At 39.3% G+C, this 18,651-nt stretch overlaps 1 protein-coding gene across 1 annotated transcript in view; it reads left to right on the forward strand.

Annotated features, from left to right (window-relative positions):
* Window positions 1-110: 110 nt before the first annotated feature.
* The window catches only part of PTPN12 (protein tyrosine phosphatase non-receptor type 12), a 76,793-nt gene continuing 58,252 nt past the window's right edge, over window positions 111-18,651 (forward strand). The window contains exon 1 of the mRNA XM_063323515.1: window positions 111-430. Coding sequence (XP_063179585.1) covers window positions 332-430 — 99 coding nt within the window. The 5' untranslated portion in view covers window positions 111-331. The remainder of the gene's footprint in view (window positions 431-18,651) is intronic.

The raw sequence follows: 18,651 nt of genomic DNA on the forward strand, positions 1-18,651 counted from the left end.
AAGAAAGGCCGGCGGAGCGGGAGCCGCGCCTGCGTTGGGGGAGGAGGTGGGGACTTCGTCGTGTCCCTGTGTCGGCGGCGGCGTCCAGGGAGGGTCGGGCGGAGGGAGGGAGGATGGAGCGGGCGGCCGAGCGGCCGTGAGCGGGGTGGGGAACCGAGGCGAGCCGCGGCAGCAGGCCGCGGGGCAGGCCCCGGGGGCGGGAGAGGCGAGGCGAGGCAGGGAAGGCAGCTGGGTGACGGGCTGGTGCGGCGGAGGGAGCTCCAGGCGGAGAGCGGGCGGGCGGCCGGCCGGGGCTGGGGCTCCCGCTCCGCAGGGCGGCCGGCGGGGCAGGATGAGCCAGGAGGAGATCCTGAGGAAATTCATTAAGCGAGTCCAGGCCATGAAGGACACGGACCACAATGGGGAGGACAACTTCGCCAGCGACTTCATGGTGAGGGGTGGCGGCGCGGCGGGGGTGGGGGGGCGGGCAGGGCTCAGGGCACCCCTCAGGGCCGGGGGAGGGGGGTGGCCTGAGGTGCCGGGCTCCCCCCGCAGCCCCTTCCCCATCCCCCTGCCAGCGAGGGGGCGTCGAGGGAAGCATCGCTTCTCTGGGAGTGACCTGCCATTGTGTATTCCCGGAGCTCGGCCGGCTCCCCCGTACCCCCCACCACTTTTTGGGTCGGCGGGGCGGGGGGGTGGGCGTGAAGGGTGGCCGCCTGAATTTACCCTTTTTCCTGCCCCCACCCCTGGGGAAGGTTTGTCAGCGCAGCCCCCTACCCCGGCCCTGCTGTCCGCCCGAGGAGGTGGTAGGTGATCGGCTGTTGCAAAATTAAACGGGAGCCTTCTCTTCCCCCCCGCGCTTCCCCGAGCAGATAAAGGGGACACAGGCGGCTCGGGATGGGGGGCGGTGTGTGTGTTTAGCGCTTCCTCTGCCTTACAGCCCCTTTTCTCGCGGGGCTGCCATGTATAATGTCATCTGGGGATAATAGGGCACTCCTTACCTTCTTCCCCCCTTTATCTGCCCCTGTACCCGCCTGCCTGAGATTTCTCTTCTTTCCGAGGCGATGTGTTAAATGCATTGAACAGTCCTTGGAGGAATATTCATCTTTCCTTCCCTAACATCTCCCTGCACTCCCCATCCCCCATCGCAGCCCTGCCTGTATCCCTCGTCCTTTCTTCCAGATCGGTTCACCCTCAGCCTTTGGTTAACGTGTGTGCTCGGGGGAAGAATTTATTGGAGAATTAGCTCTTTTCCTGGTTTATTTTAACTGTTTAATCGGGCTGTTAAAATGTTTGAGGAGATTTATCTTTTGAATAGATGGTCTGAGCTGAACAATAATTTCGATTGGGCAGATGTCGCTGGAGCCTTTCAATATTGTTTAAATACTTAATATCAAAATACAGTTTGACCCGCAGAAGAGCTGAAGATGAGTGGGTTAGTGACCTCCATATACGTGTATTTTTGTAGCTTGTTTTATTATCCAGTGCTGTTTGCGTTTAAAACCGCATCGTTAGCCCTTTAAGCTGTCAGTCTTTGATAGTGGTCTGGGAACAAAAAAAAAAAAATAATAATCTCAATGTAAATGTCGCATCGGGGATTGTCTGAAATGTGGGGAGGAGGCCGCGGATGTTGCGCAAGGCGGAGGGGCGTTGGGAGTGCTGGCAGGTCCAGGGGTGGAAGAGGAAGTGGAGTGGACTTTGGGAAGTAAGGAGTTCATCCAGGGTGGGGTGGGAGCCCGTGGGAAATCGGCCATGCTCTTTGGGCAGGATTTTGCAAATACTGAAAGTATGCTGCCGAAACATCTGAGCGTGTGGGAAAGGAAGAGAGAAAAATGTAAAACGAAGAATGGCATTGGAGCGATGACACTTCTAAATCTGTTTTGATGAATAGAGCATCTGCGCATGAAAATTTTAAGGTTAAATACTTTGACAGAACTGTTTCATTAAGTGGTAGTTTTAGTAATACAGTTGCTATTAAACACAAATTGACATCTTCTCTTGTACTGATGAGTCTGTCTTGTTCACATAAACTACGTGTATTTTACAGAAAGGGTGGCCTAGACTGGTGGAAAATGCAGGCCTTTTTAAATTCCCTTTTTGTTAAATACTTTATACTAGATCTCCTAATCTACTTCTACCATTTCATATCTGATAAATAGCCTAATGTTTTAGCTTTGTTATCGGTGAATGGTATATGATAGTTCTGTTATCCTTTCTTCTAAGTAGTAGCACCTCTGTATGGAAAAATAGCTTTTGTTTCAATTTCTGTCTCTGACAGCATGTTGTTTCTGTAGCTTTCAACTGTATAGTCAGTAAGCTTTCCCATCGCTTTCATACAGCAGCAAGGAAAATGTGAAAATAGCATTGTAGGAACTAATTGTCAAGGCATTTCAGGAGAAAGATGTATTATCTGAAACTGTTTTAAATGCTTTGGAAACAATTACATTCAAAATTTCTTTTGTCCTCTGAACACTTTCTATTTCAAACTTTCATATTTGATGTTTGCATAATAAATTATAGGAAAACCAGGAAACTAGCGTGCTGATCTTTGGCCTTAATATTCACATTAGTCTCACCTCCATGTACTAAAGCAGATATAGATTTGTATGGTGTCAAGAATCATAATTATTGCTTTATTTATTTTTTCACTATGGGCATGTTGGGGTACTTTGTTGGGTTTTTGGGTGTGTGTTTTGATGTGGTTTTTCTTTTTTTAACAGAGCCATGCTTAGATGCTCTTTAAAATGATTGAAAAGGGAGGTGGAAAGAGAGGTGAAGGGGGTAAAAAAACTTCAGTGTTCTGTATTCTTTAATATGTAGTAGAGATTTTGCAGCGGGTGAGGGGAGGAGGAAGTTGTATTTTCTCATTTAAGTGCAGGATGTACTGTTGCTGCTAAGCAGTGGCAAATTTGTGGAATAGGAATTGCTGTTACTCATCACTTCATTTCCAAGTCAAAATGGAATCTAAAAATAGGTATGGAATAGTGGGTGAATGCAACTGAAAACAATTCTTTATTTTCACATCTTTATTGCCTTTGAATGCATTGAGTAATAGGCTTACAGAATTATATTTAGGCCCGAGTGAATGAACTAAAAGTACTTGATAGGCAGGTGCCAGGGAGTGCTGGAAGAGAAGGCAGAGAAGATAGAGTTACGCGCAGGTAGACTGATTAATCTGGCTGAATGTTATTGGAAGTCCATAGTGTAGATGACTAAGACTGCTATTTAATAATGCTATTGACATATCTGAAAACATCTTCCACTTGGAAGGTGGAAAGTTGATTCCCCACTCCTGGTTTACAAGATAAATTGTATAATTTGGGCACCAGTAGCAAGTTTGTTACTGGAAAGCAAATGTATTTAATTTTAATTAGTTTGCACTAGAAAGTAAGCAGGACTTACTAGTAGATCACTTCAGTACTGTGGGTGTGCACAATTAGGTTTAAATGAAGCAGATAGTTTGAAAACAGTGAAGGCTTGTCTGTGTGTTTTGCCAGTAAGCATGTATCTGTGCATGTAGGGGCAAGTGGTCTTTTTCTTAAAATAATGTAGGTTAGGATTTTACTAGTATGCTTACAATACATCCAAGGGTATACTTTTTCCTTGATTTCTGGTGATATTGCTATTTGGGCAAAAGGAAGTAAGTATAGATCGCATCCTCTTGGTGTTTCATGTTGTATGAATACAACCAGCATGGTCTAGATTCTGATTTTCTATAATGAGCGTGTGTCTTGCATCAAACAAGGCAAGGAAGTCAAAGCTCCATATGGAGGCAAAGAAAACAGTTCTTCTAGATTTTAGAAAGACCTCAATAAATAATTTTTACAGATTTTTCACTTAATTTATCCACAACTAACATTTTTGGTTTTTTATGCAGTAATTTCCACAAAAGCCTTCTGACATTCTCATTTCTATTGTCTGATGTAGATTTCAATTCTCCTATAAAAATGGCAATATGAATGGTGTAAAGCTTTACCTTAAAGAATCAGAATTATTATGTTTGAATTACGTGGTATGTGGCAGTCTTGCTTAATGTTTTAGGTTATGTCTCTGGCTAATCTGTTGTCATGGAACAGAGAGAACAGCTGAAAGTAATTTTTGCAATGGATGCTGTGTAGGTGACCCTCAGCTGTTGTCTGGAGGTAGTGGTATCAAAATGATCCTGTTGTAGATAATCAGTCTAAATAATACTGATTTTTAACAACTTTGAAAGGAGTTGCTAGGTACCTACGTGTGGTCTCTGATCTTCTTATACCTTTCATTCAAGAGGACACTGGTAACTAACTCAAACAACTGAACATTGTGTATCTGTGTTGTGCTTAATTCATCTAAGCTGGAACTCTTAGGTTTGGAGATAGTAAAGAACTTGATGCACTGTTTTCTAAAGTATGAAAGGGGGGTTGAATGGGTCATTGATTTGAAACAGGTAGAAAGGTAGTTTCTATGCTTTCAATGGTTTTATTTTCAAAAAAAAAATTATTTTTAAATACTTCTACCTCACTGTTTTGTGAAAATCCTATTTAAAAAAGGGGAGGTGGAATGTGCTTGACTTCTAAGGATAAAAGCTAAGCTGATCATAAGCAGTGCTACACCAGATGTTATAAAACTTGCCTTCCCTCTTGTATTTTTTTTCGGGAAAGTACATCTTTTCTACAGTGCCTAAGACTACTAAAAATAAATTGGGAATCTAGACTATTCTAAATCACTGAACAAGACTACCGAGCTACATAGTGAAAGTCCATGTACTAATGGCAATCATGACATTGATTTCGTTCTAATTCCTGTACATTCTGAGATAGCATTAAAAAATAAAAAATACTATATTCAACCACAGCCACAGCACGTGGGAAACACCCTTCTTAAAAGCTTGTGTGTATTAATGTGCATTTGTGTAAACCTTTCTGATTCAAATACTATTAATGCACCCCTTGAGTATCTGTGAAGATATTTTTTCAATTTGTAAGGCAAGCATATAATCGGCAAACTTAGTGAAGAAAGATAAGAGTATTATATCTCTCTGTTATTTTTTAAGTTTTAAAAGCCCACCTGTATAAATGTTTTTGGAAATCATATTTTCTAATATTTACTTAATGAATTTAATGTTTGTAGCACATAGTTTGAAACATGAATTCTCAACTTATGCTTTATCATATACATTATAAAACACGCTGTCTTTTCAAGAGAAATAATTTTTATCTATTAAGTTAAACTAGGAAAAATGCTTTGGTAAAATCAACTAGATGGTAAACTTGAAACTTCAAAAAAAGATTTATTTGTTGTAAATACATGTTTGCATTAAATTCTTGTAAACTGGGGGCTTTTGAATGAACATCAACAGTTGTGAACTTCTCGTCCCTTAAGTATGGTAGAAAGACTAATTGCCTTGGAGGAAATGACCCGTAAGTGTGTTGTACAGCTGATCTGTTATAAGAAGCTCTGCTCTTAGAGATGTGTTAATAGGTCATAGACAACTGTCACTTTAGATATGCTTTGAGCCTTTTTATAATTTCAGTGTAAAAGTGTGTCTGTTACTACTCCTCTTTCGTATTACACTTTGAGTGTTAATGTATTTTTGGAGTTTTGTATCCATTAGCTGTATTTCAGCTAGATGCTGTTCATTTGGCGGGGGGACACACACACCATCAGATCACTTTATTGTGAGCAGCGATTGTCATCCAGGCCATTCATAAAGCTTCATTTACATAGACTACATCTGGTTGGAGCAGTATGATTGAATAGTAACCCTTAACTTCAGAGGCTTCTGAAATTTGGTGAAATAGTGTTCTTTAAATGTTATATAAAAAAAAATAATACAACTTTCTGTGAACAACCATGCAGTTTAAATATTCAGCTTTTTTGTCCACTTCTGAGGAAATGAGTGCTGTTCTTGTTGTGCCATTCTGAATTTTTATAGAGGCAGTTGAATACAACCACAAAGGTGCAATAGTGACCCTGGGGTATAAGAGCTTGCAAACTCTGCCTGAAATTTCAGGCAGTTCTTTTGGACAAATTAAACTAAAACAAGTCAGGGAATGCTCTGGGTTGTGTCAAATGGCTTGCATGTTAGTAAGTTCTGTTTGCTCAGTCTCTACAGACAGCAGTGTCTAAGTCTACTGTTCTGATGGAGTAAAGGGTTTTGTACTGATTTTGCTGAATATTACGGAATTGTTCAGGAGGAACAAATGGTAATCTTGACATTGTACCTCATGGCATAACACATACACTCCAAATAATTTAAATACCATATCAAATACATACTTTGCTTTTATTCTGATCGCAATCCTACAGTGCCTTTTGCTGTATATAGTTATACAGATAGATACCATATATATAGATAGATACCTAAATACCTATATATATATGTATGTCTCATGTGACCACAGTTCATCAACCCTAGACCCTCATCTGTGGTTCTGCAGAGATACGTGCATGCAGAGATACGTGCATGCACATATCTATATATATCTCTGGATGTATGTCTATATACACCCTGCATATATGTGTGACTGATTGCTGTAGTACAAATTTTTTGTTTCGGAGTATACATAATTTACCTTAAAACTGCAATAAGTTCAGGGTATTTTTCCTTGATGGTATTACAGCTAAACAGAAGTACTAGCTCTGCAAGCAGGGAAAGGTTAATCTGAATATCTGCTTATCTAATGTGTATACATTTGTTAATAGTAAATGCAACAAAAGTCTGAGGCTTTTAAATTAATCTTAAATCCCTTGATTTGTAATAAATGGGAATTCTGCTTGTTTTTGTTCACTGTTACTATTTAAGATGTGTGGATTTCACGTTGTGTGCTGCTACAGTTGTACTGTGATATGCTTAGTACATAGGACCTTTTGGCATAGAGAAAATAGTAGCGCACCTGTTAGCGTTGGGAAAAGGTAAAACTATAGTAGTACCTTGAGTATACATATATAGAACTGAAATCAGAAGCTAGATGACATTTTATTTTTCTTGGTTTTGTAATAGGGCCTTCATTTAGGGAGAGACATCAGTGTTAACGGTCAGATACGGAACTGAGTGAAGCATAAGTTAATGGGGTAGAGCAGAAGCTCTTTGCGCCGTTAAGAAGTGCGGTGTTTGCATCCTGGTGTTTTCCTCAGGTTGCCGTACTCCACAACTACTACAGTTATGCCAGTGCAGGCTTGGATAACTCAGCTGCGTGTGTTTGCCCTAAGTGAAGCATGGATATGCATTTCTATTTCTGTTAACTAGCATGTGAATGTTGCAAAGAGATTAAGCTCTTTGTTTTCCTGCTTCATCGGGCAAAAAAAAAACCCCAAACCAACTTGCTAATATAAACTTAAATCATGAATTACTTCAACAGTCAGAATGTATTCCTGGAAGGAGAGCACCCTGGTATGGCTGTGGAGTTTTTGATCCAGAACTGGGAGCCCCACGGAGCGGCTGTATTATTAGAGTGCTGTCTTGAGTCCCTCTGCATCTTTGAGAAACAAGACTGTGTTCGGAGTCGATACCGCTGAGGCAGTACAAGTACAAAGGTAGTAGCTTTACTAGAGAAGCTGAGTGCAACAGCAAGGTAAGGAAAGAGTTGCAAGAGGAGAAGAGCACGGTGAAGTCTGAGAGACTTTAGGACGATGGTTCTGGGTTGGGAACCGTTGTTTTAAAGTATCTTTGAATACTGATGTCAGGATGTTTCAGTCCCTGCCAGGTTTGTGTAGGAAAGTTACAACTTGTATCTCTGAGGGCCTTGTTTCTAGCTACCTTTTTTGCTGTTAGCTTTGGAATGAAAAAAACCTCGCACAGCTAAAAAGATGAAGTAGAGAAATAAGTTTCCCAAAAGGTACCAGATAAATAGAGGTATAAATGGATGACCTAGTTTAGTTGACCTAATTTTTCCTCCTATCTATCCTCCTACAAATTGATACTTTTAATTTCTTTAAAAGGTAATTTTATTGGTGGTAATCAATTTGTGGGAAGACTTAAAGGCAATCTTGCTCTAATGGAAGTGTCTTTTGAAAGAAGAGCCTAGAAGAATTGAATTATCAGCTGTAAAAAGTAGCAAGCTGATGTAGCCAGTTACGTCAATGGGGGAAAATATCTATCTATTATAAGAGGACTGAAGCTATGAATGATGTTGCCTTGTGGGCTAGATATGTCATTAGGAACAAAAGCGAAGAAAGATACGTGTTTTGTTCATTCAAATTTCTAGAAGGAAGCATCAGTAATTTTGAGGAAATCGTACCACAATGCTTCTAACAGTTAATTCTTTAAATTTATTTTACTTCTGAACTCCCTTAGTGCAGTAAAAAGAATCGAATTGCCTAGTGTTATGAATGTGCCAAGGGCAGCTACATTAGTAGACTGAAAGTTGTAAGTGCATATGGATTGGTTAGCTTGTTCAATTTTTAATTTGCTATAATTTGTGGAAATCCTAACAGTTGTTAAGTGTATCCATGTAATTTAGGTTTCCTTCTCTTTGGAGGAAGGGCTGTACTCTTATTTTTTTTTATATGTTGGAGAGCAGGCCTTGATTATTAAACATGAGTGAAATATATTAGTTTTAAGTGTATGATCTTAGTTATGAGTTTTGGTGTCTACAGTCAAGGGTTGGAAAGCATCACTCTCTAAGGGGAAGTTAACTTAGTTAAAACCATATTGCTTTAGTGAACATGTGCACTACTTTAATCTCTTTTATTTAGTTATAATACTGAACTTGTCATTTTTAAATAAACTTTTTTACATTAACTTCCTTCTTATGTAGTCTTGTAAATTGTAGCTGGTTTAGTTTGTTTTTCTAAGGTCAGAGTACAGTGGTGTCCTCTTGAACAGTTTTGCATCTTGCTGCGTTTGTCTGTCTTGCTGTCTTGTCATTCTTGCTGCCTCATGTGGATGACATCTGCGTTTTGTTTTTCATCTGAAAACACACAGATGTTTTGTACTCTTTGTGGTCGCAGGAAGAACAGCTTCTATGTGGATCAATGAGATTGAGAGCAGTTCTTTAGTTCTGGAGGGGTAGATGACCATCTTTCAGCTGTGCAGCTGGGCTACAGTGGGAATGAGGGGCCAAGACTTTTTCTTCTGGACAGCTACTAAAGGACAGTCAATAGGATGCTGAAAGGATGCTGTACATGAGTGGCATTGTCTCATCTTCCTACTCTTATTGAGGCCGGGCAGTTAGCACCTCTGCTATCATTGCTATCTTTCATATCTGCTATAGGGCCAGTATCATGGATGAGAAGTCCATTTCTTGTGTCGAGCTGGATGTCTGCAGCTGTTTAGACAAGGTTCTAGTTTATGCAGGCGTTGACCGGACTTCAGTGGCCAGTAGGCATGATTTCCAGATACTCGCCTCATTTGAGAGTTTCAGGGGGCGGTTGGTCCGGAACTTTCATATTGTTTTCCATAGTTTGGTTATTTTTTTTAATAGATGTTGTCTTTGATTTGTGTTAGTACGGCATTATTCCTCTGATAGTCCTTGGAGGACAGCTATCTTTGAACAACTGGGTTCCTAATTTAAAGGAATGCTATATGGGTTTCCTGTCTTTAAGTGTTCAAGGGACTTGCCAGTGTAGGTTATGCATCATGTTGAAATGACTGATTGCTGTGGGAACTGCACAGTTCTTAAGAGGCCTGAGTGATGTTCCACTCTGTCCTAAATGTTTCACTTCTTATCTGACTATATTTGACTCTCTAGAGCATAACCCTGTGGTGGAACAGTGTCTTTTTTTCCTCAAGGCACTCGGTGTTCTGGTAGCATATACGGTGCTTGAGTATAGCTTCCTACTTAGACCGATTTTCTTAGTGGATTAGTTGTCCAGTATTTGCACTGTCTTACTGCACAAAGCTCAGAAATTAATTGACTTAAAAAGCAGAACAAAGAAGAACAAGTGATAGGAATAGTGCACTGCATTTAGACTGTGGGTAGGTCGGGTTTGTAAGTTGATAACTGGCTGCTCTGTAAGTGAGTAAAATTGATCATGGGGATGCGTCAGTGGTAAATGTATTATGTCCTGCATTTTTGCAGTGCGTAGCTTTTTTTTATTTTTACTGCTTTTCCACATGTAGAAAATAAGTCTTAATTCTTCCTTTACTTTCTACTTGAATCTTTGCCTTCCTGCCTAGGAAGCAGGATTATGACTGGAAGCTGTGCTTTCATTATTAGTTATTCCCTCATGTATATTCTGATAATTTTAGCAAATAGGTAATTGTTAATTGAAATGAATACAGTTGTCCAGTAGGAGAACTCAAGGGAATCATTTAGCTTGAAATAAAGCTGGAAAATGAAACACTATTCTGGAGGGAAGGGTATATGTAGGTTAGTTTAACTGCTTCAAAAACCTGAGAGTTCCCGCAGAAATGAATTAATTATAAATTGCCTATAGGGCAGCACCCCTGTTGCACAAACTGTTAAAGGAAGGAAATAATCTCTTAGATATTTTGAGTCTCCCCAGATAGCTCTTAAGTATTTGACAGTTTCTTTGGAGATTTCCATTTTTAGTAGTATAGGTGGTTAAACAAAGCTGTGTTGATTTTTATTATGACCAAACTAAAATGTATAACTAATTTTAACTCATTTCCTGTGAGACTGCATAAACAGAACTGTGTGTAAGTGTTAATGGACATATAGGGAACTATATGTAAATGCTAATGGAGAAAGATGACTATGATTTTAGGCAGGTAGAAGGATCTTGGAAAGTACTTCAGGCACTCACTGTAATTTATTTTAGTAAAGAAATGTGTTCTTTTATAGATAGTTTATTCTTATGTTATTTCTACTTCACGAAGAGTAGGCTCAGAAGGGAGAAGTGTATCTTACATTGTTTCCTTTAACAGCTTCTTTGCTATAAAACTGGAACACAGGAGCTTTGCACTTAAAGCTTTGGACATGAGTCTGTTTTTCAAAAAATATTCTGAACTAAGTTGTCATTAAGCTGGATATTTAGCCATATAGTCACTCACAAATCAATCACAACCTTTTATATCTTCTTTATAAACAGAAGAACTTTTTCCAGAGGCTATTCCATAGAACTGCTGTGGAAATTGCCCTCATATTCTGTAGTAACATTGCTCCAGTTGCTTCTTCAACTGGTGCCAGATATTTTCTTGATATCTTGATTAAGATGATGATATCTGAGCTTTCATTGCTTTTCTTTGTTTTTTATTACAGTGAAAATGCAGCCTGCAAGTTGTTTAGGATGTCAGCTTTCTATTTTTCTTGTTCTGAAAAGAACAGGTAGATATTTGAATATATGAAGCTGTGGCAGAGAGACGCCTAGTTGTATTTCTTACAAATTACAGAAATACATAGCCTGTTAGTATAAATGATTTAAATAGAGAGACCAATAACACTGGAAAAAACGCATGTATCCTAAAGTCAGCAAGCTGTTGCCATAAATCCATGTATAAACTGTGATTTCCTAAATGGAAATAATATTTACTGCTAAAATGGTAGCTAATCCCGTAACTAATTCTAATATGGAATAGCCAGAATGAGAGCTTACATTTGGTGATTTATATGTTATTAAACACTAGCATTTTTGGTGCAAAGCTATAGCAATGTATCTTTCTGGCAATGCATTTTACAAAGCATTAGCACTGTTTAAATTGGTGATTGTGTGAAAATGAACCCAGCATCCTGTTTGTACAGTCTTATAGCATACATAATAGGCTTCCCTTCCTGTATTCATAGAAAAAATATTCCGCGTCTGGTAAAGTAAGGCAATATGATCATCCAGTGAAGAAAGTACGTGCATATAAAAACCTGAGTGATGATATTTTTAGCTCTTATGGATGAAGATATCTTCCAGACATAATAAGTGTACATGAGGCCAGGATGTGTTTAGAGGTGAGAAAAGTAGCAATGGATTGAAAAGGGAATTCGTTGCAGGGATATAATTAAGTAGTGAACTGGTTTATTTCTAGAGAGACAGTACATTTGAACTAAACATGACCATGATTTTAGTTTAGTTAGTTTTTAATGATTTTTTTGTATGGCATATCAGGGAGTCACTGTAATGAGCTTTAGTAAATAAATGCAAAATGAGTTCCTTCTATTCTTGCATTTAAGTGGCATGTTCTTTAAATTTTATGGGGTCACTATATTACTTACCACTTTAAAACCTCCAGAACTTGATCCTGAAGTCTGGAGTTTCCTGAATCATGTACTGATGGTGTAGATTTTCACGTTGTTCCTTGCAAACTATTCCAAGACAAGTGATAATAACAGAGCAGACAATATTTACTTATACGATTTGTATGATTTTTTTTTCCCCTTTCCCTGTTAAGAGATTCTTGCTAGTGTGGTATTGGAATTTAGCATTGACTGGCAACAACTAAGAATGTCAAATGTTCTGTCCATAGGAATGTAGCTTACCAATTTTATATGCTTGAACCGAAGATTTGTTTGGATAGAGATCACAGCTTTTTCTCCTTCCTGTGGTAGGTCAGCTTAACGAGATTGTCATATTGTGTGGAAAGTTAAATATATAAATAAAACCTTTTAACTTATAAACTGGGCTTGAGAAAACCTCTAGAAGAAAGTTGAGGAACTTTGCATATGCAAGGTATATTATGAATTTTAAGAGTATCTCAAATGCCATGGAGGAAAGATTTTTGCAGAAGAAAAGGTAAAAGAAATGCTTGCTTTGGAGGGCTTCCTTTAGCATTCATACTGCTGCTGTCTTTTTATTTGTCTTTAGCTTGTTGGATTTAGCTTCTGGTCATTGTATAAACAAGATACCCTTTAGGAATTCTGCATTTATGTCAGCTAGTAGCTGAATCATCCCTGCAAAGTGTGTAGTTTTCCACTGGGCGTAGTGCTTCTGTCAGATCCTGTGCAAATTGCGACATGTCTGAAAGTTGGACTTTTTTGGTTCTCTTTGGAAATGATCTCTGTAAGAGTTGTCATGCAGACTGTTCCTTACGTATTTTCATGTTATGATTTGTTCATTTCATCAGGATTAATATCCCAGGATTTGTACTGTACCAGGTAATACTGCTTATGGATCCCTCTCCTCAAAAGAGGAACTGTGGTATTGAACTATTGTCTCAGCGTGGTTATTACAGAGAGTCCTGGAGACCAAAGCCTAATCCAAGTATCTTGAAATAAAGGTCCTGATGGCTACAATGGATGCAGTCAATATTCAGAGAGAATGGCGGTGCAGCTTGCATTGGGGTTGTGATGCAATCTTCTAGTAAGTAGCATGTACTTGAGTGTTCTCACATAATGTGCAATTCACCGTAATGCATCCATAAGAAGCACTCGCATCCTGATAAGACATCGTGATACTTCACTGCTCCTGTGAATTAATCCACATTGGCTGTAGAGTATGTATTTCTGTATTTTGCATTTTAAAGCCAGGATTTAGCAAACCTGTATTTCTCATCCTATTACTTGTCATGCAGTTACTGTCTCTTCAGAACAAACGTGTATTCCTGTCTGGGCTTATTAGCATTAATATCTGTTCTGGTTACCCAGTGGAATACTGATGCACAATGCTAGCAACTGGGAATGAGAAGGTAGCCTTTAAGGGAAGGCACAATGCAAGGATTAAAGAAGGCATCGCTTTAGAAAAATCCTACTGTTCCTTAAAGTCAAACTGCAGCAGACATTGGTGTTGAGGTTAAATTTAGCTGACGAGTTGAAAATAAATGAGATCTTTTAAAGCTATTGATCTTGTTTGGAATGCTGCCACTTCCATCAAGGGAAAATGAGATTGAGAAACTTGGTTTGTGTCTTACTTAGTGTGCTTAAAGAGTTCTCCTTTTAGTAAGTGTGGGGAGTTCTGTTATGTGGAAAGGGTCATTGTTGTCCTCTGATCTAAGCTGCACGCAATATCTAGCCTGTTTCCTAGCTAGAAATCCTACAATAGGCAGTCTTCCACATCTGTAGGAATGTAGAAGTTTTCTTTTTTCTGACTAAAGACATATCTGCTTCCATGCTGAAAAGCAAGTCACGTAGTTTTCATGGCTGTAAGCAGTAGCAGAACCTGTTCCTTTTAAGTTGTTCAGTGCTATGTAGCCTCAGTTGTTCTTTTCTTTTTTTTCTTGTATAAAAAAGAAACTCACATTTTGCTTGCTTTTAGTATTTCCTGTCTTACTTTGTAAAATTTTAGATTCCATTCTTTTTTCTCTAGCCTTTCCCAAGAGTGGCTTTGATAGATCTGAGGAAGTAACTTTGGTAATGCAACTTTCCTCAGTTGTTGTATTTCATCTACTTATTTTGTCATTCTGAAGAGCAGTGACTAGCGGTTTCACAAACTTACATTTCCATTATCTAAAAGCGTATTTAAGTGTCGACTCCCCAGTTTTAGGTCTGGAAGTTCAATACTCAGTAAAATGCTATAAAGTGTAATTTTTCTTGGCGGAGGTAAAAAGCATCTTGATGGAGAAGGAAGCAGTGAAGAGTAAGAGTTAGGAGGAAGCTATTCAGGAGTTTCTTTGCGGAGATTACATTGAGTTTTAGTGAACTAAAACAGGAAGGTATTTGTAGCTTATTTGTGTGCAGGTTAGCAGCCTGCAGCTCTTCTGTGAGTAGTGTATGTTGAGCAATACACTGAGTTAAAAGAGACAGTAAATATGTGGAAGAAGTTCTGCTTGTGCCAGGAACTGTCACCAGTATTTTATAGTCAAGTGGGGCCTGATGGGGGTCTCTGCCGGCGGTGGGGCTTTGTGATGCTAATCCACCTGCTGCCTCTCTTCTGATGTCTCCACAGCCCCAGCGTCTTACCGAGTTACCTTGTTCATTCTGTGGCTTTGCTGAAATGGTTTCCGGTTTTCCAGAATTAGAATGTGAATTTGACCACAACTGTAGTATTTTCTCAGAATTTTTTTTTAAGTATCTGTAGAAAAGAGGAATACTTCATTTAGTGTTGAGCAACTTTCCTGTTCCTAGATGGGCAAATGTGGTCTGCAGCCAGTGTCAGCAGCAAGTTGCTATAAAGACAGCATTTGCTCTGATATGGGGAAGGAATGGCAATAAAGGAGATTAGTGGTTTACAGAATAAGATTAAAGAAACAGAATTGGAATAAAAGGAATAAGAGGTGGAAAACTGTTAAACTCAGTGCAACTGTTAAGTGATTAATATGTAAAATCCCAATATATAAATAGTGGTCATTTATGTTAACTGTTGCCTCCAGTACAGTAAAAACAGCTAACCTTTGTCTGCAGGGGTGGGTATGAAACTGTCCTGGTGATAGTTCACTGGACCAGAAGCTGAACAGCCTTGCATTGATGAAGAAACGTGGCTCGTACCAAACTTAAAAAAAAATCCTGAAGCTAAAAAAAGTAGGAAATGCTTCTATCCGTATCTTACAATCATGTACATCGTCAAAACCTGTCCTTTCCTGTATTCTATTTGTTAGCTTCTGTAACATATGGTGTAAAGAAGCAGGTGAATAGCAGTTTATGCAGTTGCAGTTATAGCTAGAAGGAAACTTTTAAAATCTGAAGTACACCATAGAGTGGTTACTTGCCTTTCCCTAAAAGATGGAAAGGCCTAGAACCTACTTTTGCTGTTCTATCATATTTTTGCTGATTTCTTAAAAGAATAAATTTGTGATTTCCCACTTGTGATCAATCCCACTAGTCCATCAGTGTTTGTAAGTTACAGTGTTTTGATGGTATCTAAATATTTAAGTACATAACTTAATAATTATTAAATCAGAATTAATAAACCACTAAGGAAGTACTGCTTTGTAAATGCTACTTGTGTGCTAAAGTGATGGGCTTGTTAGTTAACACAGTAAATTAATTGAATATTAGTAATTCTAACTGTGGTGTTTGGGACAAAGGAATACTGTGAACGAGATTGTCTTACACTGCCTGGAAAGGATCTCAAAATGTTCTAAACATTTTTAGATTTCTTTTAGTGGTGTTAAAATTAGAATCTGATACACATGGTACAATAGGTATATTCATAACTGGGGAGGAAGATGAGTTGGTGAACCTACAGACCAGTTATGTTGGTGCTGACTACACCTGTATTTCACCAACCAATAATGTCAGTGTGGTGGATGAAGATACAGTGTAAATAAGACTTATAGGAAATGTTGCCAGAGTTAGAATTTGTCTAGGATGCTCCCATTATTGCCTTTGTTGCTGTTAAAGGACCACTTTTTCACTAAAATTATCAGAACAATTACCTTGTAAAGAGATGGACCAGCAAGCCCAGTATTCTGTCAGTGCACCTATGGACATGGGAAGAAAAAGCTGGAGTTATTTCCATGTTGAGGGCAGTCTCCTTGAGATTTCTTTGGGTTCACAGCATAAGAGCAAAAGGGCAAAACTGTCTGAGACTTGCTCAGGCAAATAGGAGGTTGTAGAAGACAGTCCCTTAAAAATAACTTGGATATAAAACAATGAACAGTTAATGTGACCATAACTACAACTGTGGCATTTGGGACAAAGCAATAATGTGAATGAGAATATTTTTTTTTATGCTGCCTGGAAAGGATGAAAAATGGTGCAATAGGTATATTCTTAACTGGGAAGGAAGATGAGTAGATAAATTTTAGGATCATATGATATTATATCGTTTCTTCAGAATATAGAAAATGAATGTGTCAAATCAAATGCCCGCCTAGTCTAATACTTTACTCTGACTGGCGGATACTGAGAGAAAGAATGTAAGAAAAGAAAAAGAGCCATCCTCCCAGTTTCTCTCAATGGCAGATTCTGAGTAGAAGCTCCCAGAGTGTGGTACGTGGTAGCAGCAGGTTGAGGATCACAGGACACCAGGACCCATCACTGCTCTATTGAGAGCCACGACAGCAGCAGGTACTGCTACCTGCCATGTTTGAGCAGGCCTGGTGCTGCTTGCAAATGTTTTACTTTTTTAGCTCTGTATAATTTCCTTTCATTCAACTTCCTCATTTTCTTTTTTTTTTTTTTAAAGTTCCTATTTCTAAAGGAAAAAGTTGTGGTGAATTTTTTTTTTAGCCTTTTCCTGTCTGGCAAGGCTACCCAGATGCAAGTATGCAGTAACTGTAGGTGGTTCTTCTGGGAATGCGTCCTGTGCTTGCTCAAATTGGCTTCAAGGTGGTTTTTCTTGCTGGGGGTCGAGTGAGAGAGTTGTCTGGCAAATTGATCTGATATCTTTAAAACGAAAGAAATCTGTACTTTGTACCCCATCTGAAATTCTTAATTTTGTATTTTTCAGCTTCATAACCTTCCCAGTCTCCTCCACAAGAACAAACAGGTTTCTTGTGTGTGCTACCACTACTGTGATTGCGACTGTGTAGATCTTACGCAATCCTGGGTGAATTAATATGTATTATAGAAGCTTAGCTTGATTTTTCTCTCCTTGTTTGTCTATCCGCTTTTGTAGTGCATGATGCTGCTTCCCCTCTGCCATGTCCTTGCCCATCAGTCCTCCATAATTTTTAGGGTGGCATTAGTTTCCCGTTACATGATCATGCTATCAAGTTTAAGATTCCTTTTATATCAGTATTCTCTTTTTATACTCTTAATTTAGACACCCCTGAAGTGGTCAGGCCATTGGACTAGATGATCATTGTAGGTCCCTTCCAACTGAAATATTCTATTCTATTATAAATTTATAGTTTATCTTAATATCTAGATTTCGTGCAGGTGAATAGAACACCTACCCATTTCTTCCTGCTGCAAGCACTTAACGTGCCTGAACTTTGACTTCTGCTCTGTCCTTTATGTAGGGTGTGGTGTTTTCCTGCCTATCACAGAGGGTTCCACACTGCTATAATAATTTATTCTATTGCCTCTTTAGAGCTGATTGAATTTTGGTAGAGGTAGAGCCTATTCTTGTGTCTGTTTTTTGGGTGTTTTTTTTTTTGTCCAAAAGTAGTGTTTTGTGTGTTGGTGTATTTTAGGAAATAAGAAATAGAAATACCTTTATCTTGCAGCCTTTTTATCACTCATTTTTAGTGTGTCTTAGTACCTGTTGACCAATGTGCTGTACTTTTAATCATTGATGTTGCATGAAACAGCTCTTGGCCTTTAGCCTGTTACCTTACTGGCTAAACTTTGTGTTGAGAACTATGTTTATGTTCTGTGCCTCATATCCCCAACTCTTGCTGTTGCTGGCTGCTTCTCTTGTGGCCCAGCTGATGCCCAGGGATGCTTTATAAGAACTTCCCTGCTGACCAGATAACCAAGGACTATCAGTTGCCGCCTTTTCGTTGATATCCCAGAAGGTTTTCCTCTGCCCAAGAGGACACTGACATCTAGTGGATGGGTTCCACAGACACAGGGCAAGCAAACGGCTGCTTTAAAGCCATCTTTCTGCTGGACTCTAACCTAATTTTGCATTTGTTTAGATCCTCAGGGTTGTCTGGAAGAAGAAGGGGTAGCGGGGGGAGCCTAGCCAGTTTTGTGTAACTTCTGAGGTTTAAGGATTAAGCGTTGTGCAGTCAAACTGGTTGGGTTTTGTTGGTGGTGTTTTGATTTTATTTTTTTTCTCAGTCAAGTTGCCTACATGTGAGCCTCAGATGTTTGTAATAAAAAGACTGAAAATACTGCATTCCCCAGCTGTCCTCCCAGCCTGTGAAGAAGGTAAGCTACCAGCATAGCACAGCAAGAAGAGGCAGATGTTCCAGCTTCTCACCTCTGAGACAGATAGTACCTTTGAGTTGCCTTCAGTTCTGGGCTTATCCTTACATTGAAACTGGGGGTCTAGTAACATGTGACAGTGTTGCTTTGCAGCTTGTCTCAGACATGT

The sequence above is a fragment of the Chroicocephalus ridibundus genome, chromosome 1 (assembly GCF_963924245.1).
Source record: "Chroicocephalus ridibundus chromosome 1, bChrRid1.1, whole genome shotgun sequence".
NCBI classification, from domain to species: Eukaryota; Metazoa; Chordata; class Aves; order Charadriiformes; family Laridae; genus Chroicocephalus; species Chroicocephalus ridibundus.